Here is a 27,026-nt window from a genome sequence, read left to right as displayed (position 1 = left end):
AATTGATCTTAAAGGCATTGACATCTTGTAAATTGTAACAGAGGAAGAAACTAAATAGACACAAAGCAGGAAAGCATAACAGAACAAACTTAGTCACTGCATCAAAGCGAAGGAATGTATTTTAATCTCAAAGAATACACCAAGATGCATTTTCCTGCATTCAGGCACGGCATATCCCATATTGATAAAGTCAGTAGTGATAGGAGCCTAGCTGTGCTGTAACACTCAGCCAAGCTGCACGAGGCAAGGACGACTGCGTCCTCAGCAGCTCCATGTCACTCAGGGACACCATGGCAGGGCACCAGAACACGTAACACAAACGCTCCCCACAGCACGCAGGTGACGACACTGGGCCTCTGCCACGGAGTCGGCACCTTTGACCTTTGTGTGCGTGTGTATATTTATATATATTTAAGCAAGAAAGCAAGAAATCAAAGCTCTCCTCCTGCAGCACTGAGGTATTCCCAGACAGACCACGGAGCAGCAAGCTTGCGGGTTCTTTTTGCACAGATTTTTGGCACGTTTTCAACTGGACTTTTAAGCGTCATCGTGCGCTTGTTTCAGCTGTGCCATCAAAAAAGGCTGCTTACATTTTTACAGTAAGTTGCTTGTGATTATTTGTGATTACTGAACCGCTCCCATGACCTCATGCACAGTCGAGTCCAGGGCTTCCAGGTGCCACACCAACGCTCTGCAAGCTACTGAAGGACATTAACTAACCACAAAACCGTTTCTGAAGTGGAAAACGTTGTGGGAAAACCTAACTTCATAGCATGGAGCAGTAAGTGCTGCCTGGGCAGAGGGGCAAGGCGCGAGCAGCCCGCTCCCCTCCCACACGCGTAACCCAGCGGCTACCAAGAACCACTCGTGAACTCCTCGAATCCCTACACAGTTTATTTTTCCTCATTTCTGTGAAATGCTGTGAGAAATTATTAAAAAAAAAAAAAACACGAAGGGGCTGCGCACCCCGCGCTGCCTGAGGCAGCCATCAGCCCCGCCCCCTCCCCCCCCCCCCCGCGTTCCCGCCTCCCGCCACCCGCCCCGCCTCGCGCCGGCCGCCACGTTCCTGCTCCCCCTCCCACCCCCCCTCCCTCCGGATCGCGTTGTCCAATCGGAGCCCTCCGCGACGGCCGGGCTGGGGTCGGGCGCAGCCAATCACCGCGCGCCGAGGGGGCGGGACCTGTGCCCATGGCAACGGGGCCGGTCGGGCCGCCACCCCGCGCCGTGTCGCGCCGTGCCGGGCCTGGCGGTGTCGCGCTCTATCGCGCTCTGTCGCGCCGTATCGCGCCGTGCCGGGCCTCGCCGCGCCCCGCAGCCCCTGAGGAGCCTCCCGGGATCCCCCCTGATCACCACGGAAGCAGCCGGCCACCTGCAAGGTACCGGGGGGTGGGGGCGGGCGGGGGCCTCGGCGCGGGGCAGCTCCTGTCAGGGGCCGCGGGTAACGGCCACAGGTAACGGCCGTGCCCAACGGCTCAACGGCCGCGCCTCCCCTCAGGCTGTGCCGGGGGCTCCTGGTGGGGCCGCTGAGGGGCCCTCGGTTCCCCTCGGTTCCCCTCGGCTCCGCCAGGCCGCGTGAGGCGGAGGGCGCCTTCCCCCGGCCTCCTGAAACGGCCCCCGGGCAGGGAGGGGGGGACCCGTGCTCAGCATCGCGGCCCCCCGGCGGCGAGCTCGGCCTGGGGCTTGTTGTGGGGCTGTCGGGCCGCAGGGTGCTGCAGCTGGGAGCAGCGTGAGTCTCGTTGGCCTCTAACCGGGTTAATTGGCGTTGAAACGGGAGGTAGCGCAGAGTTTCAAACTAATACCGGCCGCTGGTCTGCTTAAAACTTCATCAGCTGTTAGATGAGCAGGCATCTGGCGTAGGCAGCCGATGTAAACTTGCATGTGGCTTAATGCTGGAACACAGGGCGGCAGGTGGTTATTGTGGTGTGTTCAGAAAAGCTCACTGAGGAAACAGAAACTCTGCAACAACAACAAAAAGATTTGCTTTTGAATAAGAGCCAGAAAAAGTTTCCATAATTTGGCTGTGTGGCAGTGGTGCTGAACATAAGCTTGTATTTTAAGCATACTTAAAGTGTACTTAAGTACACATTTTAAGCGTACTTAAAAGTTTTATTTCAAAAGCTGCCTCCAAGTGATGTGTACATAACTTAACCTGTAATCATGAAAGGGAAAGCGGTAGCTCTCTGAGGTAAGAAAAAATGTAAAATGTTATAATACCGACTCAAATGTCAGAGGTGTGAAAATATTGACCCGTGCTTATAGTGATATACTGACTAAACAAACGTGCTTTAAGAAGGAGAGATAACATCCCATACTGTTAACTTGAAAGCCTGTATCAGTGTTGCCTTGATCTGAACGCCTTTGCAACAGTGGTGCTTTCCTAGTAAATTATTGTGCTCTCATCCTTTCGTTTGCTCAGTGAGCAGAAGAGATCTCTGTGAAGCTCCTGTAAGATGCGTACCGGACACAAGCCTTCCAGATGGGGTTATGCTTATCTGTAGCTGAAACCACTGCCAGCTACTTAAGCCAAATCAAAGCAAATTACAGGCAAAATTCACGTTAATTTCAACAAGGACAGTTCTTGTTCTGCAGTAGGCATGGTTTGGCAGTTGGAAGAATGAAAGAAATTGCATCCTATTAGAACAGTTGTAAATATTTGTCTTCCTCATAGGTAATTCAGGCAATGTGTAGTCTATTTTTGTGATTCCATTTCTTGTGCTTTATGTTCTTTATAATATGAGTGAGATGTTTTTGTACACTTGTGCTTCTAAAAGTGTAGAAATCAACATGAATTAGGTTATGGAAATAAATCTCATTAGGCAATTATCATTAAGTGCCCAAACATTTTTAAATCTGGCTCCGTACTATTAGATGTAAATTTGATCCTGTTAGCCATATTCTGTTCTCTTACCAAAGGGGAGAAAAAGGCTATTGAGGTCCTGATGCAATCAAGGCTTACTCTAGCATGGTCATCTCTTGCTGACTAGAGCAAAATGTGTACTAGTGGGTGATCACATAGAATAACTGAAATAACTTTTGAAGTTAGAGTAAAAGCAGACTTTTACAAGCAATCTTTCTGTTGCAGGTGGTAGCATGTTTGAAATGAGGTTGGTTTTTATGCCAGCAGTGACAAAATTGTTGCTTGCACTTATCCAAAATGAATTTGTGAGATTCCAGGTTTGCTGTCGTATTTGTTCCATGTATGTAGTTGTAGTATGGGAAGCTACGTTTTATACTGTTTCTCGATTTCAAATATGCCTTTTAAGCTGATAAGAATTTTTATCTGATATGTACTGAATTCAATACAAGTTTATGCTTGCATGTTAGTTTCAGAAATCTTTTTTTCTGGGACAACTTTACGTAAAGGATTGATAAAATCAACCAAGTTTTAAAAACAAGACTAACACTCGGTATTCTTCAGTTTGTAACGTGTCTTTATAGACACTGATATTTAGTTTTCTAAAACAATGATGTTAGCTTCTTGGAGATGGGTGTTATATAAATATGCATGTGTATTTGCGTGCACACAGGTTTTTAAATATATTGCCACTAGAATTAAAAACAGTTGTCTTCTCAGGCTTTGCTTCTGACAGAGCTAAGCATGTGTAGGAGCAGTCTGTATATGTTTTGCTTCTGTGCCATCCTTATTTCTGGAGAGAAAACTCTAGTTCCATTGAAAACAGTATGTGGTTCTTTCTCACTTGAACATTCATATTTTGTGTTACTACATAGGATCTCCCAGCATTTCAGTGACTCATTTAATAAAACAGCCGAACAGTATTTTTAGCATTTTTTTTTTTTCTTAAAAAAAAAAGGTTCTATCAGCAAATGTTGTACTACACACAGCTGAGGCATGCTGTCTTTTCTGAGAAGCTGAAAAAAGAAGCTGTTCTATCACCCAACTTCTAAATGTAAAAAGGATGAAGCAGGAAAACTTCATTTAGAAGTGAGAAAAATAAATGCAAGAGTCAAAAGAAAAGAATTTAAGTAAGCATGGTGAGAAGGAAGGACTCCCCTGTCTTTATGTACTTAAATGATATGCAGGTATATCACTCAGAGGTGACAGCTAGCTGAAACTGCTAGGAGCGCTTTGTCTCCTTCAGATATATTTGTAATATAATAATATTCTAGTACTGAGTTCAGAACATTCTTAAAAACACGAGGATTAGTGGATTGGATCAATGGGTTATTGTATCTTTCTTTTTTTTTTTTTTAAAGCAGCACTTCCTATGAGGATTGTTGACATTTCCAACAATCCAGTATTAAAATAGGAAGCCATAGAATAGCTGTGACTGTAGAGAATATTGCAATCATCTTTTATGTATGCGCCATTTCTCACCCAAGTTTAATTACTTCCATATCAGATACAGCAGGCGTGCAGCAGATTTTGTGAATAGGTAGGCTTTTTCTGCAGGTCTGGATTTATGATTACACTACCCATCATGGTACACGCTGGTGTGGCAAGTGCAAACATGCAATGTAACATTTACGGTGCTTATCATCTGCTTCTTATCTGCTGAGTTTCTAGATATACAGGCACTGTACACTGCTATCACTGTGTTTGCCTATTTCAGACTGTGGGCATAACTTCTTAAAACATATTTGTTGCTTTGCCAGGAAAGCAACGGAGATATCAGTACCAGAACTATGCTGTTTCCTGGGCAAGAGTTGTTAGGTGAATGAAAAGTAAATTTTGTAAAAAAGTAGATGTATTATAATCACCCAACAGCTGTGTAAAATAGGTGTGCTAATGCCATGCTTTGCTGCTTGCGTTAATGTGGCTGGAAGTAGCATGTAAAGCTTTAGAAGCTGCATTTTGTACTTCTCTTTCAAAGCTAATAGCTGTTAATGATCCAAATGTCCGATTCTTTTCCACTGGAGTTGATAGGAATTTGTGATTGAATTTAGTGGGAGATCAAGGTTGCTGGCAGACATCCTACTCCTTGTCTTTTCCAATTGGATTTTTTTGTTCAGACAAGTACATTGGTGGCTCTTTTTCCTGCTCATTACCTCATTCTTTTAGTTCTCACTAAGAGAGAGTTGTTTTTTGTTTTTTTTTTGAACGCTTCCTACTCAGAGAAGTTTTTACTTGGTTTTCTTCCCAAATACTGGCTTTGTTTATAAACTACAGTATTTGTCAGTTCTGGAGCACTACATTTATTGTTAGTTCTCTCTGTGTGTTACAAGTATAAATATTTGTTTATGTCTTTATCATTTTAGAATTTAGTTAATTTGGAAAGATGAGTTTTCTTGTTTGTGATGCAAGCAGACTAGAGTTTTGCTGCCTTTTAATATTGGTGGGCTATGTGTCTTTTACTAGAATCACTTAATTTCCAAATGCAAATCATAACAATAGCTCTGTCCGTTTATCTTTAAGATAGTAACCATTGAATTATTAAAGTCAGCTGGTAAAATTTAAATTTCTCTTAAACTGTGAAATAGCAGTAGGAAGAGTAGCAGTAACGATAGGCCAGAGCAAGGCCACCATGGCCGGGCAGGAAGATCTTTGCTGTGCTTTAAGTACTGCTGATGGCAGTGCCCAAATTGACATCGCTCCCCTTCTGCGCACTGTGATTGGCTGTTGACTTGTTGGCTCCTGGTCCTTGCAGGGGAAACCCCATCTTTGAGTCAGCATCAGTCATCAGTAGATCTACTCTAAAATGCCGGGAAAGGGATGGGCACCTTGGAATGGGTTTATCAAGAGTCAGGAACTGCTGAAGGTAGTTGATAACAGGCTGGGCCTTGGATGAACTCTTAATAACAAAGTACTTCGGGGAACAAAAAACAGAGTCCCATTTTTCTCTCATCCTGCCTCTCATCACTTCTCTCTAGTTGCTGAGTTTGAGAATCATGCTCAGTTTTCTCCTGCAGCTGACTTTGCAAGGGGCCTGGTTTCTCTTTACTAGTACGTGTCAGAGTAACGTGTTCAGTGAGTCAGTTTGGACTGTCACTGTGACGGTCTAAAGGTTGACTTGTGTTAGTCACCTGCTTTTATAGAGGTAAGTTTTGATACTTTTTTTTATAGTCTTGGACTATAAGATACCTAAATACAGTAACTCTGTCTTCACTAGGTAATTTTTTATTTTAATAAATGTATTTCCAATGTACTCATTATAGCACAGGCTGTATAAACAGGTGGGTTCCTCAAAGTGCTACTGGAAAGCCTGTGTTAGGCAAAGTAGTCTGTAAAGTCAGCTGTGATGATGGAGATGTTTTTGTTTATCCACTTTGTCTTCTCTGCTCTTAATTTTTTATGGTACTTGTAGATTTTTATTTATTTATTTTTGCCTGTTGTATCAACGTGGCCACAATACAAACATCCGGTGTACAACCTGAAACAAAATTGCTGGATGGGCAGTAGATAGCCTTTTTTTCCAGAGCAGTGTCTCACATCAAATAGATGTCAAAAACAATTTGTGGTACCATCCAGTCTCTCCAATTACATATAACAGCATGAAGTTACAACGACTGGTATTTTCAAAGAAACCCAAATTGCCTGTAAGCATGAATCCCACTGAAAGCCAGCAGATCCAGTGGCATTCAGTCTGATTAGTGCTGTTGTTCTATAAGCTCTGTGACTACTGTAGTTTAAGATGATACAGTTCCAGTTGCCTATCCTAAATCTCTGTTAGGGGTTACTGATCCCTCATATGAGGGTTGGCAGAACAACATATTTGCTTATTCCTTAGTTTCAGTTCCATTTGAACACGTTACATATCAGTTTTCTTGAGCAGCAAGGGGAAGAATTCCTCAGAACTTGTGTACTCCTCTCATCTTGAACTGCTGATCCCCATCTCGACAATTCACATGTCCCTAGAAGTCCCTAGGAACGACCTAAGCCAAGTTGATCTGAGTTTCCAGTGGGGAGCTGACAAGCGCTGACATTGAATCCAATACACTCAATGGGGCAGCAACACTAGATCCTGCCATCCCATCTGGTAGTGATCAGATGTTGTTTTTTTAAATTGAAAGCAACCGGTATGTGCTATAACTGAACAGAATCCATTCACATTCTTTTTGCTGAGGATATGATTAATAAAAGAGCTTCAGAGAATCCTTGTCATTCTCAAGCCTATAAAACAAAAGCTGGATAAGTAGGTGTATTTTTACCTTCAACTATTGCCTAGTCTCCAATAAAAGAGAGAATATTATCTCTATTTTTCCCTTTTATTTTTTTCTTCTTTCATATACTACTTTTATGAATAAAGCATATCAACAATTAACACTATCTAATTCTTTGAGTTCCAGTGTTCCCTGAGAGCAGTAGAACACGTGAGAAGTATGTTATTATAGGTATCTATGTAGGAATGTCAAAGAATTCTAATCAGCACAGTATGATAACATCACTTATGTTATTTTTGTGACTTGGTCTCGTTTCAGATGAAGAGGCTATCTCTCCTGCCCCAGCAATGTATTCTGCTGATGTCATGTCTCTTAGTGGCTTTGGAAGCTGTGCCTATAGACATAGATAAGACAAAAGTCAAAGGAGAAGGCCATGTAGAAGGAGAGAAGATAGAAAATCCAGTAAGTATAATGAAATTAATCTAAGTTCACAGAATCACAGAATTTCTAAGTTGGAAGAGACCTCAAGATCATCGAGTCCAACCTCTGAAGTTGTTTGTACTAATTGTTAGTAATCTGGTTATAGCAGCCCTCTGTCTTGAAATTTAGATGTTTTTTACTGGAGCTATATGCAGGAAAGAAATGAATATTAGCTGATATTTTCAAACAGTCTACCATCTGCTGTAGCGGGGCTCCATTTAAATTTGTTCTCTTTTCTTAGTTATTTTCTGTGAGCTGCTAAAGGTGAGGTAGCAAAGTGAATGAATTCCCCAGTTTACAACAGGAAGCGCTGCTTATTTTTCCACAGAGACTTCTTTCAAAGTGGTGGCTTAGGAAATTCCATTCAATGTTTCCAGTTCAGTGCTTCAAATAGAACAGGAAAATGTTTGATCAGGGGAACACAGTTAGCTTTTGCAAGTATGAAGTTTTTTCAACAACAGACATACTGTGTTTGTAAGTGCTACAAGCGTCTTCAATGAAAACACATTGGAGATCTTGTACTTGCTAAAGTACTTCGCAATGTACTACAGTAATGTACTTGCAGTTTTTTTTTTTTTTTTTGTTTTTCCAAGAAACAAATCTCCGGTTTCAGCTTTTAATAACTGAACAATACCGTTGTTCCCTGAAAGCCAAATAAACTCTTGTTGAAGCAGATTTTTTTTCCAAAATGAAATTATTGAGTCTAGCAGTTCTATTTCCACTGGATTACCCTTACTGAGAGTGGTTTTTTTTTTTTGTACCACAGCATCACAGGAAAATGCATAAAGAGAGCGCATGCCACAGGAAGATAAACTGACCTAGTGTAAAGTTTACCTAATAGGTTAAGTCCTGGTTGTAGTTCTGGTTCATCTGCCCTCAGCTGTGCAGGTTCAGTAATCTCATACTAACGTTAAATGTTTCCCAGACATAATATCTGCTTACTTTTTGACAGATACGCTGATTAAAGCCAAGTATAACTTCTCGTCGTTGATTCTGGCAGACTGGGGGTGGCTGTCTTTCTAAAAAGATTTCTAGGAAATGCAGCAAATAGTCTCTATTTTCTTTTGCATCTGAGGGAAAAGAATAGGCACTATTCTGAACTGCTCTTGAAATCATGTAATGAATTAATTGCACTGTTTAAAAAAAAGAAAACAATGCTATATTAACATGACAGATGCTTGCATATGACATGGATTGTTAAATATCTTCCTCCTCTGTCATCAGTTACTGACAAATGAATCATAAGAGTAAGTTGCTATAGGGCAACGATGCAGATCAGAAAAGTGAAAGATATTTAGGACAGCTTAATCCCTGTGTAGCTGAGAATTGGAGTTTAGTTTAATAATTGTATTTGAATGAAGTAAGATACTTGGTAGCGTATTCTTTCTTTTCTAACTGTAACCTTCTTTTTTGAAGGATACAGGGCTTTATTATGATGAATATCTCAGGCAAGTAATAGATGTCTTGGAAACAGATAAGCATTTCAGGGAAAAACTCCAGACTGCTGACATAGAAGAAATAAAGGTAGGTACATAATGTTAAGTGAGTCTAATTAAATCCGTAATCATGAACTGTGCAAGACAGATGTAATCTTTCTTTGCTTTTTCCTTCATACTCCTCTTAGTTTTTGTGAGCTTAAATTTCCTCTCATTTTTCCATTTACCGAGATATTCAGCTCTTGCTAGAGCTTTTCCTTTAGTAAAGAGACAGCAGGTGTTCTATTCCTTCAAGAATATTCCGTAGTATAAAATGAAATCTAGACTTGAATGCATGGTTTCTGCCTTCTGCCTATCCACTAAAAATCCAGTTTCAGACTCCATCCAGGATGTATGTTCATTTACCTCTGCAAGCCTAACTATCACTTGCTTTTTCCTGCTGAGCAATTTGGAACACTAATTCAGACAGGGATTTATATGCCTTCTGAGATTAAGATATTGTCATGTTGATTAGTGATACACTGTGGAAAAGAATTAAAAGAAAGTCTGATTTTGAAGTCTGGGGAAGTTGAAGAGTTGTACTAGAGGTAAAGTCATTGTGTGTAAATTCCAGAATAACAGACTTCTGGCATTCTCCACTGCTGTCCTTTCTTCTGTGCCAATTCAAATAGCACTATCTCCAAAACTCCAGTTCATTTTTGTCTTACGGGTTTCAATTTCTAGCTCTAGGTGGTGGTTGTTCTACTTTCCCATTTCTGAGCTAGAAATTCTGCAAGGGACAGGTGGGACATAGTCTGAAGTGACAGACAGAGAGGACTGCTTTCTGCATTTCTTTTAATTTCTCATGGTGCCGTTGGCAGTTCTTGACTCTTCTTTCTTCTGTGTTACATCTAGTGCAGCTCTTGAAGGTTACTAACCATTTCCAGAGACTGATAAATATTCTTGCAGTACATGCTGGCAGCTGTCATTGCGCTTGTATCATCTCCCAAGTCTTTCAGCTGTTATAAAATGTATGGAGAATACAGCATTGTGTGTTTATCTCACAGCCCTTTTGAACCAATTTGAGAACATTTGATCAAGCAATTTGTCACTGCAGCAGCAATACCTCATCAAGTTGCTGAAAGGTCACACTTCTGCTCTTCAGGGGAGCAAAATGTTTATAAATTCTCTTCTCAGAAAGCTTCTGGGATTCTCTGTTTCTACAACTATAAGCTTAAAAAAATTGAATATGCTCTTTGAAAAGAACTTGAGATTCTAATAGCATGGGCTACAGTACTGGCAAAGACTGACAGTAGTCTGCTGTCTTGCTGATTAATGGGAATTGTGAAGGCTACTTCTAGTTTTAACGATAACTGATAACTTTTTTTTTTTGACAGAGTGGAAAACTAAGCAGAGAACTTGACTTAGTGAGCCACCATGTGAGAACACGGCTGGATGAACTGAAACGACAAGAGGTGGCAAGATTAAGAATGTTAATTAAAGCTAAAATGGATTCTGTTCAAGGTAAGAATACAAATTTTAACTAGGTGGGTTAACAGATGAGGTTGCATTGGACAGGTGTCCAAAATGTAACAGCTATGCTTTCTTTGTTGACAACATAACAAACATAATCTGAAAGTAAGAGTGTCCTTTCTGACCAGGCCAAGGGACAGTAAATATATATCTTGATAGGAAACTGGAGAAAAAAGCCATCTATTTAAATAAATAACAACTTTATTTTGGCAGTGGATTTTTCAGATACTTCTAATCCTTTCTCAGTCTTTTATAGCACATCAATTTATAGATCACTCACTGAGAACTAGCAACATATACTAACTAGGCTGTTTCAGAATACAAGACAGAATGTTTAATGTTTTTGCAAGGTGGAAAATGATTTTTTTTTGTAGTCAGTTAATGTTAAGTTTTCATTTTCTCTTTTAAAATCCTTTTTCCACCAATAAGAACTATATTACAGGTTTATAACAGACATTAAACATTTAAATTCAGAAGATGATTTTTCTTGTTTTTGAGGACTTTTTTAAGGTTTTGGATGAAAGAAGAACATTTGGGTTGAAAAAATACATATTTTTTAACTTGCTAATGAAATTGATTGAACATATGCAATGTCTTTTTAAAGAATAAAGTATACAGGTTTCTCAAGAATCTGATTGGTATATGTTTGTTTGGGAAATGGCGCTATCTGTTTTCATTGCTGAAGAATTTTAAAGTTTTCATCTAGAACTAAATCTAAGATTCTTATTGGGTATTACTTTTTGAAGATAATTGGTTGTCCTTAAATAAAGATCATAATGGATTGCATGATCTTGTATCCAAAACTTTTTCACAATGAAGCTTGAATAAATAGGACTTAATTTGTCTGTGCAGATTATTTTCTTGCTCATAAAAAATGCTGTCAAGTAGGAGGAAGGGATCTCCCACTGAATGGAATAGGTAATGTGTCAATCTAAACTACTGTAAGAAAAAGGATCTGTCTTCTAGGCTAATTCCATTGAGTCAAATTTAGAGATGGTAAATAGGCCAAAAAAGTATGTGTATACAAATTTGTGTCTATGGGGATGTCAGGAAAAAAGTGATTAATTTGGGAAAGAAGGTATTTTTAGAATACTACTACCTTTCCAGTGTTTTTTTTTTTTTGGTGCAGCTGTAGTACAATTAATGAATAATGATACAGAGTTACTCGAGAGCTTCAGGATAACCTTTGTGTTCTTTGTTTTCTCTTCCTGGAAGTTCTAGTGCAGAGAGTGCAGTCCACCAGTAGCTAGACAGTGCAGACCAGACCTCCACAGGAGTCAGTGCATTGCCTCACGTACCTGTCAGCCCCCATGCTTTGTCATTCTCAGGAGGTCTTTTAGCTGCTGAGAGCTTGGTCTCGTGCTCCTATTGCAAGCAAGTAGTCCAGCAACATCATGTTGACACGGTGAGCTAGTTGACAGCAGCTCATGATACCTAGTTATATTGGTAGTAACTGTATACTTTATTTTTTTAGTGATTTAATCAACTAAGTAGTTCTAGCCCTATTTCCATAAATCAAGAGTAACTAACAGAGCATGCTTTGAAAAATAGTTCTTTCCTACAGCAGATCAAGCATATAAATACATTCTGTTGCCGTCACAGAGCTTACATTTAGAAAGAACAAGAACAGATTATACCAGTTCAAAATATTCAGATGACTACTAATGTGAAAGAACAAAAATGGGAAAATATTTCATGAAGTTTGTAGTGGGCCCTACTACTGTTATAACTATAGTTATAACTACAGGTATACATGATGTGACTACTTCACATCATGCATAACTGTATGCTCAGATTATTTATAAAATACAGCTGTATCTACACACCTATGCAAAAATCTTCTCCATGTAATACCGTGTAATATCTTAGCCTTCTATCTGTTAAAATACAAAAAACTTTCTTCTCAGATGGATTAGGTTTAAAAAAAAAAAATAATCACAAGACTTGAACATATGCCCTGTCTATGTTGTGTCTTGATCCAGATGTATTTTGAAACATTTGCACCAAGAATTTGCTGAACTGACCAGTACAGGATGCAAGAATGTTAGGGGTTGGGTGACTTTATTCAAGGACAACTCTTAGATATTACAGTACTGTGGCAAGGAAATGCTGTCAAACAGAATGAGTTGTTTCTCTGTCTTTATAAGGAATGAAGGAAAACAGGTTTTGGGGCTTTTTTTTAATAAAAAAAAAAAAAGCTTAAAATTACACTTCCAGAAAGTGTTTCATAAACAGGCTAAGTTGCATATATTTCAGAAAAAAATATGATCTCACCAGGGAGGAATGATGTTTGAAATATGCCCCAGACAGTGTGTACTGTTTTATGATAATACAAATACAGCACTGAGTGTGAGAGAAACAGTTTACCAAGGGATAACAAGTTCAAAATGATATTTTCCATTTTTTTAAAAAACAAATATTCTTTACTAAGACATCTGGGAAAAGCTTGCCAACATTGTTGCCCAGAACATATCAAAATATACACTGTTTAAGATAACACTATTATCTAGCTTTACCAGTTAAAAACCTTGGTAGCAGCCACACTTTTATAATGAAAAAATTCAGTCCTCAAGGAGCTTGAGGTACTTACAAAGCACAAGCTCCTTTGTGAATGTATTTAACTTCCTGATCTTGTTTGCTTTCAACCTTATTTTAATGTTTTACATTTGTACCTTGTTCTTTCAGACACTGGCATAGACCATCAGGCTCTCCTTAAACAATTTGAGCACCTGAACCATCAGAATCCTGACACATTTGAACCTAAAGACTTAGATATGCTGATCAAAGCCGTAAGTGCTAGACATAACCTACTCTGGGCTGTTTTTTATTGGTATTGTGTTTTTTCTTCTGTACTACTTTTTTTGTTGGTAAAGGTGATATGCAGTTTTCAGTTTCAGAGAAAAGTCAGTTGTCTCCATTGCACACTTGAAAACTATTGTCAGCGTACATTACACTAGAAAGAGCCTAAATTTTGCATCCTTTAATACCTTGACCTATCTGAAAGTAGTGCAACTCTAAATCCCATACAAGTACTTGTTGGAAGTTCTCCCCTCACTCCTTTCTCTCTATATAAATGGCTTTGTTGATTTAATCTTTAATAAACTACTGCAGAGTAACTCCCATTATTAATGGAGGCACTGTTCTCGTTAAGTTCTAGGGGAAGCTATGAATGTTGTTATGCTGCAGTAAACAAGGACTTAATGATACTACTTGAAGCTGTACTTAATTAGCACATACTTAACTTGAGTTAATTTATTATTAATTGAGAAAGGATACCTTGATGCAAAAGTTGTCTAAGCAATTGAACCTTTGCAAATTAAATGCTGTGAAAGTAATAGAGGGAGTGAAGAGAGATGTTTATGTTTCACTGTTGTGTGAAAGGGGACCACAGACTGGTCTACCTTGTGTTTAAAAGGGAAATGGCAATATTACCAGCTGTGTCCCCAGACCTGAACAATGCAGGGTTTTTACATAATCTTATATAATGTGTTAATGTAATTATGTGGCGTAATCATGTGTACATATCTATATTTTTAGGCTACAAGTGACCTGGAGAATTATGATAAAACCCGCCATGAAGAATTCAAGAAATATGAGATGATGAAAGAACACGAGAGGAGAGAGTATTTAAAAACACTGGATGAAGAAAAGAGGCAGCGAGAAGAATCCAAATTTGAAGAGATGAAAAAAAAACATGGAGATCACCCTAAAGTTCACCATCCTGTAAGGCTACAGTCTGTCCTTAAATATTTGTAAGGAAGCTTTCCTTTCCAGTAAGAAAAAGCTAATAACAGGAAGCAGGTAACAGGAAAAATCCTCTTTATTCGCAGGATTTTTTTCTTATTGATGTGGGAGCAGAGTTTGGGAAGAGCACCGAGAACATTACAAAACCCACTATATGTACTTGCTTTTTTTTCCCTATATAGGTAGTCTTTGCTGGCAGAATTATTATTTACAAAGAAACTAAAATGTACAAGGAAGAGGCAAGAAGGGTATTCGAAACAGTAGGAATGCCTTCATGATATACTTGGCCTGCAAGGAACTAACTCAGAGCATCATTTTCTCTAGAAATGGCAAACCGATTGAGCCCCCTTGAGCTGTTGCTTGCAGATAAGTCAGTGTGGCCATAGCTAATTATACAAGCATTCCTTTCCCCAGAATATGCACTTTCTTGCCACTTCCCTGGGCCTTTCTGTCTAAAGGAAGTATGTGACTTGTGTAAAAGGAAATTGAAGTAAGTTCCATTAATTCTATTTGGACCATGACTAGTCAGGGAAAAAAAAAGAGCCTTTCAGAGAAACTGTATTGCAAAGCTAAGGCAGTAAAATTACACTTAATCATCTTTTGAATAGTTTTCTTTGTAACCAATCTACAGGGAAGCAAAGATCAACTGAAAGAGGTATGGGAAGAAGCAGATGGACTAGATCCTAATGAATTCGACCCCAAAACATTCTTCAAATTACATGGTAAGAGGTTTAGTTTAATTTAATTAGCAAATGTTGTCGCTGTTATATTCTGCTGAAGATATTTATCCGGCATGTTTGTATTATTATAAGAAGTCTTAAAACTCAAGCAATTTGAATGAATCCAAAATGTATAGAGAAGATAGCTATGTTATTGTGTGAAAGTTTACTGTGGGGTCTAAATGCTGAAAATGAAATCTTGAAGTACTCATAAAAGCAGAGAGCAAATAACCAGAAGTAATTGCTCAGGGAATTCTGGGTATTCACAGATCTCTCAATAACTAAAACATTCACATGCTGTGCTCTAGGAATAAGTCTTCAGAGGTGTGTTTGGGAAAACCTGCTTTCTCAACACCTCAGCAGATGAGTGCCAGACACCCCTTATCTTTGGAATGGTTATAGAAGCGCCAAACCTCTTAAGTAGTTTCAAGACCTCCCTAAAAAGCACAACTCCAAATGTTCCCTGATACTTGCTCTGCGTTTCTGAGCAGTCTGCTATTAGAACAATGAAATGATAGGAGGGAAAAGTATGCATCTCAATAGGCGTTTTGTTTTAAATACGATTGTATAAATTGTAACCTTATATTCTGACCTTGTTAAATGCTTCATAATAAAGTATCCTTAAGCAGAACCTGCCTGGCACTGGACTCTGAAGGGTTGAACAGTACAAAGAATTTGACTAATGCCAATGAGAAATCAATTGAAGGAATGGTCTAGCTTGAGTCTAACCTTTTATCTTCTTTTATTTATATATTTATTATATTTAGATATTCAACCTTATTCCTTCTTTCTAGAAAGATCTTGAAATGTAGTTTTTTGAAAAATTTTGCTATTTTATGCAAGTCTTAATAAAACAGCAGTAGGTAAAATAACCTTTTGCCTTAAAGCTGAGTGTATCAAAAACTTTGAAGCAATTAAACAAAAATATTGCATAATAGCACTTACTTGAAATAGACATTCCCTTTCAATTTCAGATAGCAGTAACAATATAGCTATTCAGAGTAGAACATAGCATACAAGGTGGATTGTTGCCAAGTATTCTCCTCTTGGATTGTTCATCAAAACAAACTTTAGTGATCTTTTCTTAAGCACTGCACCTTTATATAAATTTTGCACAACATTTTGTTGGTTTTTGGAGAGTCCTCCTTCTTGTTAACAGTGTTTATCTACTGACTTATGTTATTCCTGGATCTGTTTACCATTGTAGTTGTAAAATTGGGACAAGTTGTTCTCCGCAATATTTTCTGGCAATTACACTGGTTGCAGTCCTGTTGTGACCTATTTCAGTTTGCTAATCTAACAACTAGGGAGAATGTGCCAGTATTTAACCAATGGTTAACAGGTATCCAAAACCAGCAATACAGTTCCGCCAGTGTCTGATAAAAACCTGAAGAGAAAAACTGACATACGAAAACAGCACCTTGTTAAATGTGATTTTTAATCTATATAGGATGTATATGGTGATACATATTCAAATCCATAGAGAACTATTAGATATATTACTTTCTGTACATACTCAGTTTGTATTTTCAACACTTCTTATTTTAGATGTCAATAATGATGGCTTCCTGGATGAGCAAGAATTAGAAGCCCTGTTTACTAAAGAGGTAAAAAAAAAAAAAGTACAGGAACTTTACTTGTTTCAAAAAACGCTTGCAAGAATGTCTGTATTTTCCCCAAGTACATATAGGGCCGTTGGACTACGAATTAGAATACTCAGGTTGAAATGTATGAACCCTACGTGTTTCTACACAACTGTAAAAACATATGAGCAGGGAAAATAAAGTAGTTCAAAGATAGGACTCTGACACCAGAGATGTATTGCTCATGTATTCCTCTGCTACAAGCTTGTTAGTTATGAGATTTCGTAATTAATCTGCAGAACAGCTGTACCTGTACAGTTTGCAGTGCTGAACTACACATGTGCTTTGGCTAGTTGTAGCCTGGTAGAGGTTCTGAAGCTGAGTAGCTGTGCATGCTCAGTGCTAGTCATAAGCCTATAGAGAGAAAGAGGGTCACACGCTTAAATACTTAAGCTGAAATTTTTGACAAAGTTGAAATGAATTCATTTGCCTCATCAGATGTATACATCCAGTGAAGGACTCTTGTGCACTACAGAAGTGGATACAGGGATTTCACCTCACTTCTGTCTAGCTAGTTTGGAGCACATGGACACCTAATAAAGTAGGCAAGCTGTTAGCATCTTTAGGCCTTGGTTCCTTCTCTGTAAAAATACAAGTATTAATGGTACTTTGCCTCCCAGAGTAGCAGCAATGTACTGAGATTCTACAGTGATGAGACCTGAAGGAACATTGTGTGAAAAAAGGTCCTTGGCTTAATTTTTTCAGTAGGTTCTGTCATGTTATGGCAGGACAAAAAAAAAAACACAGCTTCCCATTCAGAGATCCATCATTATAGCTGCAACTAACTAAAGATTTTTTTCTAGATTTCACAAATCAGGGAGTAAATATACTATACACTGTATATACGAGGTGATAAATTCAACCTACTCTAAATTGTAGAAGACGTGAAATTTGAAGATACAGATTTCTAATAGTACGCTTCCATAATACTTTTCAATACTACTATATGGCAGTCTTTTTGACCGGTATGCCCCAGCATTTTACAGTGTTGTAATTTAAAAATAAGTAGTCTGGGGACTTACTACTTAGGGCTAGGAAAGATAAGAAATAAGTAGAAGCAAATAAGCATGAACTCACCAGAAGGACAGCGTGCACAAATTAAAATGGACCATTAAGCTAGGCACTCAATATGTCTTGTGATATCCTGAATGCTTACAGTGTGAGTGGCATTCTCCAATTAAAAAAAAAGCTTCTCTGCCCTGTTCTCTAAACTCTGCCTGCTTTGAGTCAAATATAGGATGTCTGTGCATACTGAGGTCAATTTTACCGTGATGTCTGAAGCACTGAATTACAACAGACCACATGAATTCACTGAAAACTTAATCCTTAGCAATAACGACAGGCTTACTTGTTGCTTAAATACTATCATAAAAGAGATTTATACCTATAGAGACACTTGGAAAATAGTGAACTCATGTTTTCAGCAGTGTTTCATACTACTGTTCCAAACATGCTCAGTGATTTGAATGAGCAGCCCTTTCTCCAAAGTAATATTTGATACATTTGAATTTCAGCTAGAAAAAGTTTATGACCCGAAAAATGAAGAGGATGACATGGTTGAAATGGAAGAAGAGAGGCTGAGAATGAGAGAACACGTTATGAATGAGGTATGAACTAACACTTAATAGATCTGATATTTTCCTGCTACACTGAATAGAACTCCTGATGTAACAGGTTGTCTAAGTACAGTGCAAGGACATGAAACTATTGTTGCTAGGATTCACAAAGCTACAGTTCTCAAGTCCTATGTCTAGATGTTGATGTAAATGCTTGCAGATTAGATTTATTTTTATTTAAGAAGTTCCAGAGGAAAAACTGTGCTGTAGCTTCCATCATTGCAGATAAATTAGAATAGAAATTCCTTGTGAATTTTCTCAAACAGCAAACACTCTAAACATGCTCTTACACCTAGCAATAGGGTAAGATTTTGTGGGAAGAACAAGTAAAGCAATATCTTCTTTCACATGGCTGGCCTTCATCCCTTCAGAAGCCAGAGCGCTAAAAGCATTACTTATGGCAGTGAATACCAGTGTTGGTTCTCTCTCTTTTTAAAGCTCAGGAAACAGAGGAAAGGGAAAAGGATGTTTTGATCTACCGTTTTTTCCACTTGTATTTTTCTCTATTCAACTATATTCCTTAAGGCTGAGGAATGGAGCAAGCCTGGACTCCTATTATTTGTGAAGGGAGTAATTTCCTCCCTTACCCTTAAAGGTTTCTGACATTTTTGTTTTTATCCTGTCCAACAGTGGAGATTACTCTGACTCAGAATCAAAAAATTATTACCAGAAAACTACAAACCATTTTCTCAAAAAAGTCAGACATCCTGCTATTAGTGCTGGGGCTACAACCACACATATATTTCCAATCAATTTTGAAGTAAAATAAGAAAGTCTTATTTCCATTTTTTTAAACCACGTGTGAGTGTGAGGAAAGTTTTTAGAAGTTGTTGTAGGCATTCATTTGAATATTGGACAGTTTAAAAATAAAATGGTTGTACTTGAAGGTATTTACATAATGATTTTAAATGTGAAGATATTTACATAATGATTTTAGACGTTGTCTCCAGCAAAACTCATCCTTTAGGTTGAGCATGACTTTTCTTCTTCTAATAGGTTGACATCAACAAGGACCGACTAGTGACTTTGGAAGAGTTCCTGCGAGCTACAGAGAAGAAAGAATTCTTGGAGCCAGATAGTTGGGAGGTAATGAGAATGTGTTCCAAGTGCAACATGCTGCATTATTACCATCACTCTAACCAGGAAACCAAATGGCACGTCTGTGACCTTTGCCTTTTTTCAGTCTTGTTTTAGTATGTGTGTGTGGTTTTGCCTTAGCAAAATGTAATGTACAAAATGTAACACACTAATTTAATGCAGATGTAATCTTTGTGGTCCACATACAAAGAGGAAGTCTTACGCCACCTCGTGGAGTCTAAAAAATTTTCTACTTGCTTTTTCAAACGTTAAATGGGCATTTAAGATATGAATCAATTCTGAGGGAGGATTAGAGCTCAGCTGGAAGCAAGATGATCTTTTTCTCCTAACTCTAAATATGTCGTAGAGTTGTGTGAGGAAAATAGCTGAGAAATAACAATTTTTACTGTTTGAGTAAGCATACTAACCCTTTGCATTGTCATTTAGTGACATCCAGTAAGTTATACGATTCAGCTAATAATTTCAGTGATAATGTAATCAAAATAGATGTGCATTCCTGCCTAGGTATTCATGTTTGTATTTTCTTGCAGACACTAGATCAACAGCAGCTTTTCACTGAGGATGAGCTGAAGGAATTTGAAAGTCACATTTCTCAGCAGGAAGATGAACTTAGAAAGAAGGCAGAAGATCTTCAGAAACAGAAGGAAGAGCTACAGAGGCAACATGACCAGCTTCAGGCTCAGAAACAAGAGCTTCAGCAGGTACACTTAGGAGAACAGTTTTTTTTCCCTTTTCTTTATACTTATACGGACACTGTAACAGGTAATGACAATCCCCAGCTCTGGAGCATCCTCTACATTGATTTCTCATATGAATCTCATCTGAGTTCTAAATAACACTGGTACTGCAGCACATCATAGTCTATTATTTCAGATTATAGCAAACTGTAAAAGTAAACAGTCACTTGCTCAGGCAGGAAGGAAAGGATGCTATCCAGGGGGACCTTGACAGGCTTGAGAGGTAGACCTGTGCCAAGCCTCATGAAGTTCAGCAAGGCCAGGTGCAAGGTCCTGGATCTGGGCTGGGGCAATCCAAAGCACAAGTACTTTGTGAGCAGAGAATGGACTGAGAACAGCCCTGAGGAGGAGGACCTGGGGGCATTGGTTGAGGAGAAGCTTGACATGAGCCAGCAATGTGTGCTTGCAGCCCAGGAAGCCAACCACATCCTGGGCTGCATCAAAAGCAACACTGGCAGCAGGGCAAGGGAGGAGATTCTCCCCCTCAGCTGCTCTTGTGAGACCCCACCTATAGTACTGCATCCAGCTCTGAGGCCCCCAGCACAAGAAGGACAGGGATATATTAGAACAAGTGCAGCAGAGAGCCACAAAGGTAATCAAAGGGCTGGAGTGCTTCTCCTATGAAGATAGGCTGAGGGAGTTGGGATTGTTCAGCCTGGAGAAGAGAAGGCTCCAGGGAGACCTCAGTGTAGCCTTCCAGTACCTAAAGGGGGCCTACAAGAAAGCAGGAAAGGGACTCTATGTCAGGGCATGTAGTGATAGGATGAGGAGTAATGGTTTTAAACTGAAAAAAAGGGTAGATTTAGATGAGATGTTGCAAAGAAATTCTTTAATACAAGGACAGTGGGGCACTTAAGCAGGTTACCCAGAGAAGCTGTGGGTACCCCATTCCTGTGTTTAAGGCCAGGCTAGATGGTGCTTTGAGCAGCCTGGTCAATGGGAAGGCATCCCTGCCCATGGCAGAGGGGTTGGAATTAGATGATCTTTAAGATCCCTTCTAATCCAAACCCTTCTGTGAAACAGTGCAAGTGTCGCACCTCAGTAGTTTGCCCATTAACCAAGATTTTACATGACGACTGTGCATATTTCTCTGAAGTGTAAATCACTTATGTCACATCAGAGAAAATGATGTCAGAGTGAAGTTTTTAACTTTGTTTTGTATTTTTTCACCAGGTTGTAAAGCAGATGGAACAAAAGAAACTACAGCAAGGCAATCCACCTGCAGGACCAGCTGGAGAACTGAAGTTCCAGCCCCGTATGTATCTTTCTATGCAGACACACAAAATTTAAGATCTCCAATATGAGTCATTAATATATTTTCTGTTGAAACTCAATATACTGAGTTTTAATGATCTGCATTGGGAGATTCATTAAACTGTCTTTAAGGGGGAAACTGCTTTACAGAAGTTTTAATTAACAGCATAAAATGGACAGAGAGGAAGGATTGCAGTTCACTGGAGTGTTTTGCCTGTTAGTTATCCTAGATAATGTTATTTTTAGGCTCAGATTTGAGTGTGCAGAGTAGAATAGGGACACGAAAATGACCAGGTCTGTCTGATATCCCATAGCTGCATTACCAGTGCAGAAATAGGTGTGCTAAAGGTAGTTCGCCTCGTGTATGCCACTCAAATCAAGTATATTACAGCATGCAAGAATGTGAAGTTACAGTGATTTAAGTTCCACTGTTATTGTACAACCCTGCTGTTGATCTTGGATGTTTACACAAGAACTGATGTTGATGCAGCTATCATTTCATGGCTATCTAGTTAGGCAGCCAGATGAAAGCTGCCTGCTCTTCTGCTAGCTCTTGAAATTTGAGATTGTAATCCAGAATTGCAATCCCAGGCTAAGCCTGCAGGGAAAAAAAAAAAGCATTTAAATGCTTTCAATGTGTCTGTCTTCTGTGGTCAATTTAGCTGCAGTTGGGCACAATATGACACGACAAGTTTTAGATAGCATGAGCAACCAATTACTTCAACACCTATAGAGGATGATAAAGTCATAAATCGTTGCATACAATCATGGATGACTAAAGAAGTGGTCAGGTATATTTTAACACTTCTTATCCTCTGCTTTCGTATGCATCCTAACTTTTTCCTCCCCCTTGAGAAAGGTTGAAAATAACATCTTTTTGGCTTCCGTGTTCATATGTTAATATTGTAAGTACAGCTCAAGGAATTAATAGTCATCTCAAACATAAGGCTTTGGGTTATATCCAGACAGCCTTTTGAATACTGGATGGTCTTAACTGGTCCTGCAGGGCCAACAGTGAGACTTAAAACCTTAAATGCTACATTCAGTGATTACAGCTCACTTGGCTGAATACCCTGAAATTCTACCCCTAAGTTACACAGTTTTGTGAGCAGAGCAAGAAATAATTGAGTTTGAGTACCAATTCCATTTTATCTTGATTTGTTTCAAAGCTGCCTGTGGCTAATTTCAATTTATGACCCTTAGTTATGAGAGCCTCTCATCCCCTTGCCTCCCTTTCATTAACATTTCACTGTGTAATAGCAGATGCCCAGGGACTTCCTATAGTGATAAAGCTTAAAAAAAGGGCAGTATTGTAACAGATACTGTTCTTAATACCTGTATTATTTTATGTAAAAACTTTTTGCAGAGACATTTAGTTAGGTATCCTAAGCTTTCATTGCTTTAGCCAGAACTAGTCAGTACACATTCACTGAATTAAGGAAATCCAAACTATGAAAGTTAGCCTTATTCCAAGGTGGGCAAAAGGTGAAAATTGTAAGGATTGTCAGTGTCGTGATGGGTAAAATATAGGAACAAGTCATTTATATATTTTCCCAAGCTTCCAACGTTGGGAATAAAGGTTTCATAAACATGTAATGTTTTAGAAATAACAATTTAATCTCCCAAAAGCTGAAGCGTTATGCAAATATAAGCACTTTACAGAAAATAGAAACAACTACCTATTTAAGAGTAAACTGAATATTGTAATTTTGCAGTCTATTGTGTAATCTCAATCTGATTTTGCTTTAAGTCACATACAAAATTCTGGCTTCCATTTACAAACAAAAAATAAGGTTTTATTTGATTGTTACAATACTAGAAACATTTTCTTTGATACTTTCAACATATGGGGCCAGTTTAATTGAAGAGTTGTAAGTAGTTTTATTCTTGTTTTACAGCTGGGGAGCACAAAGTTGGAGATGCACCAAAACATCCTGCAGGAGATGATCAGCCTTTACCACCAGGACATGTTCAAGAACCAGCTGCTAGAACTGATCAAGTTCACCCTTAACCACTCGTGCCTCAACTTTATAGCATCTTTATTATTTTGGGGGGAGGGTAAAAGGTAGGGAGGGAGGGGAAAAATAATCAGTGAAACAAACTCCATTTTTTTCCCCAGATTATAAAGTCATTAAGAATATTATAGGTTAAATATCAATCAGACTTGAATCATAAATTAAACTAATTTTCTTCCTGATCCATCAGTGAGAAAGGCAACAATGGGATCCTTCAGAGGATATAATGGAGGAGGAAACAATTTTAAAGGTTTTTGTGACCAAGAGAGCTGTTGCACTCTTCTCTTAAAAACGGAGATATCTGCCATTGTGTGTTTAGACACAAATCAGAATCTTTTCAGAGAAGAAACAGGAATTGGGCTGAATATCAAGCTAAGTCTTGTTTTATGTAGAAACTCCTTCCGGAAATGCTGAGAAGCAAAGTAGGGAGAAACAGAGACCATAGGTGAAGGTCTACCATTTCCAGTACTACCAACTACTTTCTTGAGACCAAATAAAAATCAAACTTACGCCTAACCTTTAGAAAACTTGCACTTTCTAAAATCCAACCACCACAAAAATGCATGGAATACTGAATATTTTTCATGTTTACAGAAGCCTGAAAATTTCACTGTAAGCCTTCAAAAGAAATACTCAACTTCGGGTGTATTGGTCTGAACCGTCCTTGTTAAGATTAATTCTGTGTGGCAGTTGTATACTGAACTGGCTCTCGGGACAGTGCTTTTGTCCCTGTTTCTTTCATCAGGTGCCAGCTGATCTCAAAATTTTGCATGCTATTACATAAGCTTTTTATGTTGATGGAAATATTGTGCAAAACAGAAGACGACTCACTGTCTTCTTCTGTGCAGATTATCCTACCTCCTATGATAATACCAGATTTTTTCAGAATGAACCATATGCTTCAAAAAGCTCTTCTCAGACATGAGTTTTTGACTTGGTAAGAGTCTATTAACGCTTATTAGTCTTTAAGCAGTTAGCTGATATAAGTTTATGAAACGTCCTGAACCAAGGGTGCTACTAGATTGTATGATTTTGGTATTTAACCAGGATAGCTCCCTCATATTGTAAGCCAGAATTTTTCAAAAACCAACAAAAAAAACAAAAACAAAAACAACAAAAAAACATTATGCCACTACAAAACCACTGTAAAAGTTGATTTACCTGGGGGTTTTACTATAATGTTGAAAAACTATGCGATTGTCATCTATTGAGACTACCCTAAGGTATAAACCCTGTCTTTTTTTAAACATGAATTGTTCTGATTGTATAACGCTGGCTTTGAACTCATGTACACACACTTAAGCAAGCGTCCTTTGAATTCCCTTCCTGTTAACAGCAAGCGTCAGTCAAAGAGATCATTGGGGTTTTGAGCAAAGAAGCGGAGGCCAAGCCTGTGTTATGAAAACTATGAAGAGATGTTCCTTTCAGAATAAGACTCAAACATTTTAAGCAAACTCAAAAGAGATGGGCAGCAATTACTAACATTTTGTATTGTCATTTGAGAAGTTTTTCACTAAAGAGTTGTGACTGATAGAGGCTAGTCATGTTCCATACACATTTAATACTTCCATCAGGATTGAGCACATTCATGATTTTCACACAATGTAATAGAACTCACTGCTAGAATAGATTAGGTTTCTTTATCTGTTTCATCTTAATTGCTATGTCACATTTCCTTTATTTATACCACTCAAGCAATTAGATTTTAACTTTTTTTTTGCTGCTGTTCTATTTGCAAATAGTTCACATTTTAATTTAGTTTAAAAAACAAACAAAACACTATCTCCACAGTTTGTTACTTCCATGTAATTCTAATACCAGTTTAATTATGTCTTTGCCAGGAGACTGAAATACCTTTCAACAACTTTATCTGTTTGCTAAGAGGCCCAGATATAGTTACAGCTATAGCCAGAGTAACAGCGCTTCTCAGTGCAGGGCCCTGGCTTTGGGGTTGTAGCCCGACAGTTAGGAGCAGCGCAAGGAAGGAAAAAAGGGTGAGTTACTCAAACATCATGGAAAAGGTGAAGGGAATTTTTTCTTCCTGTCCCACATGGAAGTTCACAAAGGAAGAGTGATACAGCCACAGACGTTTGTAGAGAATGAAGGACTAAGAACTTTGATCTGAGACCATTTCTACCATACAAATTATTCCTTCATGTTACAACTGCCTCATAAATGAAGGCGGCTATATGTGATGCAGTATATGCTCTTAAGTGCTTGCCACAGCTCAGGCTTCAATTTCAGCATAGTATCTGTTACATTTCTATCATTAAAAACTTGACTCTCCCTGATATAGGAGAAGAGCATTATATTCCCCTTACCCTGTTTATTTTGAAACATCCAGAGAGCTTTGCCCAGAACCATTGTAACATTGGTGCTGAACTCATCTTCTGCTTGCTGCAGTGTTGTGTTGGTGGGGATTGAAGCAGCTGCTTACGAGAAGCCAGAGCTTTCATTTGTCATTTCATGAGTTAGTGAGTTTCTGGTTTTACATTTCAACTAACCACAGAGGTGCATTCAGCACAAAGCAATGCTCAGCTTTCCTTCAACTGCTGTCTGGTACCTAAATGTTCTTGTCAGTGTTAATTTTAGTAATAGGCTTGCATTTTAACAAAACATGTAGTCTTTCTCCTTGTTTTTTTTTTTTTTTTAGAAGTAGAAGCAGTCCATTTTTTAAACTTCAGAATTCTTGATTGGATTCATCTCTAACAATAATCAAAGTTCTAGTCCAACTATTTGCCCTAAAATTATGTGGAAGTCAACGCCTTAGTCCTCAATAGCACTTACGTGACTTAACTCCTAACTGAATAGACTTTAATTTTGCTGCCTAGATGGTTTTGAGATGAGAGCCCAAATTACAGCTTCATGTTTGTTTGCCCAATTCAGAGTTTCATATGCATTGTTACCTCTTCCACAGGTCTGCATAGATAGCGAGAACTGAGTGGACATCCTCTCAGAAGATGGTCCACCAGGTCTGCTCTATCAGCAGCCAACCTTGACCTGATACTGCCTATCTAGTCCTCCTGTGTGAAGGAAGGACATCATTCTTCAGGCCCAAGCTAAAATGTGTCTCTGGTTGAGCACAATACAGTCAAACTGGTTTTGTGGATTCATTCTGAAATACAGTTTAACTAAGAGTTATCTCACTGTAAGGAACATCTGCCATAGAGGTTATGCAGTGTGTTAAAGTCACACCTACACACGAAATGTTTAACTGATTTGATGCTTTTTAAAATGTCTTGTTTTCAATGATGATTTCTTCTTTTAATTAGGTTCTCTCTTTTATGAAAGAGACTAAAAGTGTTGTATTATTCACTTAAAACATGTTTCTGCCATGGTACTGATTTCTCAGGAGCTGTTTCAAGTTAAAAAAAAAAAATACAGTGAAGTCAGGAAATAGAAAGCTATAATCACGGAAACAAGGGACTGGAATACCTTGGGCACCAGCGCTTTCACCTGTACTCTACTTTTCATTTAGGAGGTGATTAGAAGAAAACTGAATGTAACTTCATACAGGCACCAGTTCCAAGACAAAGATGCAAAGAGTTGGTTTTGTACTTGGCTGGGATTTCACTAGGAGGATGAAGGGGTAAGATTTAGTCAGTGGTGTACAAATTCATATTTTTCAGTGCAATATATGTAGAAAAAAGCCCCACTCAATACTTTGTATTGATTAGTTTTTAACTGGATTAAACTGAAACTCAGCGCAGTGA

General features: G+C 38.6%; 1 protein-coding gene across 1 annotated transcript; it reads left to right on the top strand.

Moving 5' to 3' along the window:
• Nucleotides 1-1,162: 1,162 nt before the first annotated feature.
• Nucleotides 1,163-27,026, top strand: NUCB2 (nucleobindin 2). The gene is made up of 13 exons (XM_027462168.3): nucleotides 1,163-1,376; nucleotides 7,378-7,521; nucleotides 8,956-9,063; nucleotides 10,352-10,478; nucleotides 13,173-13,276; nucleotides 14,025-14,210; nucleotides 14,863-14,953; nucleotides 16,499-16,557; nucleotides 18,108-18,200; nucleotides 19,206-19,295; nucleotides 19,838-20,008; nucleotides 21,218-21,299; nucleotides 23,197-27,026. Exons 2-13 carry the CDS (start codon nucleotides 7,378-7,380, stop codon nucleotides 23,307-23,309), a joined length of 1,368 nt encoding a protein of 455 aa, XP_027317969.1. The 5' UTR covers nucleotides 1,163-1,376; the 3' UTR covers nucleotides 23,310-27,026.

The sequence above is a fragment of the Anas platyrhynchos genome, chromosome 5, assembly GCF_047663525.1.
Source record: "Anas platyrhynchos isolate ZD024472 breed Pekin duck chromosome 5, IASCAAS_PekinDuck_T2T, whole genome shotgun sequence".
Classification (NCBI taxonomy): domain Eukaryota; kingdom Metazoa; phylum Chordata; class Aves; order Anseriformes; family Anatidae; genus Anas; species Anas platyrhynchos.
This window is presented reverse-complemented; position numbering and strand designations above follow the sequence as displayed.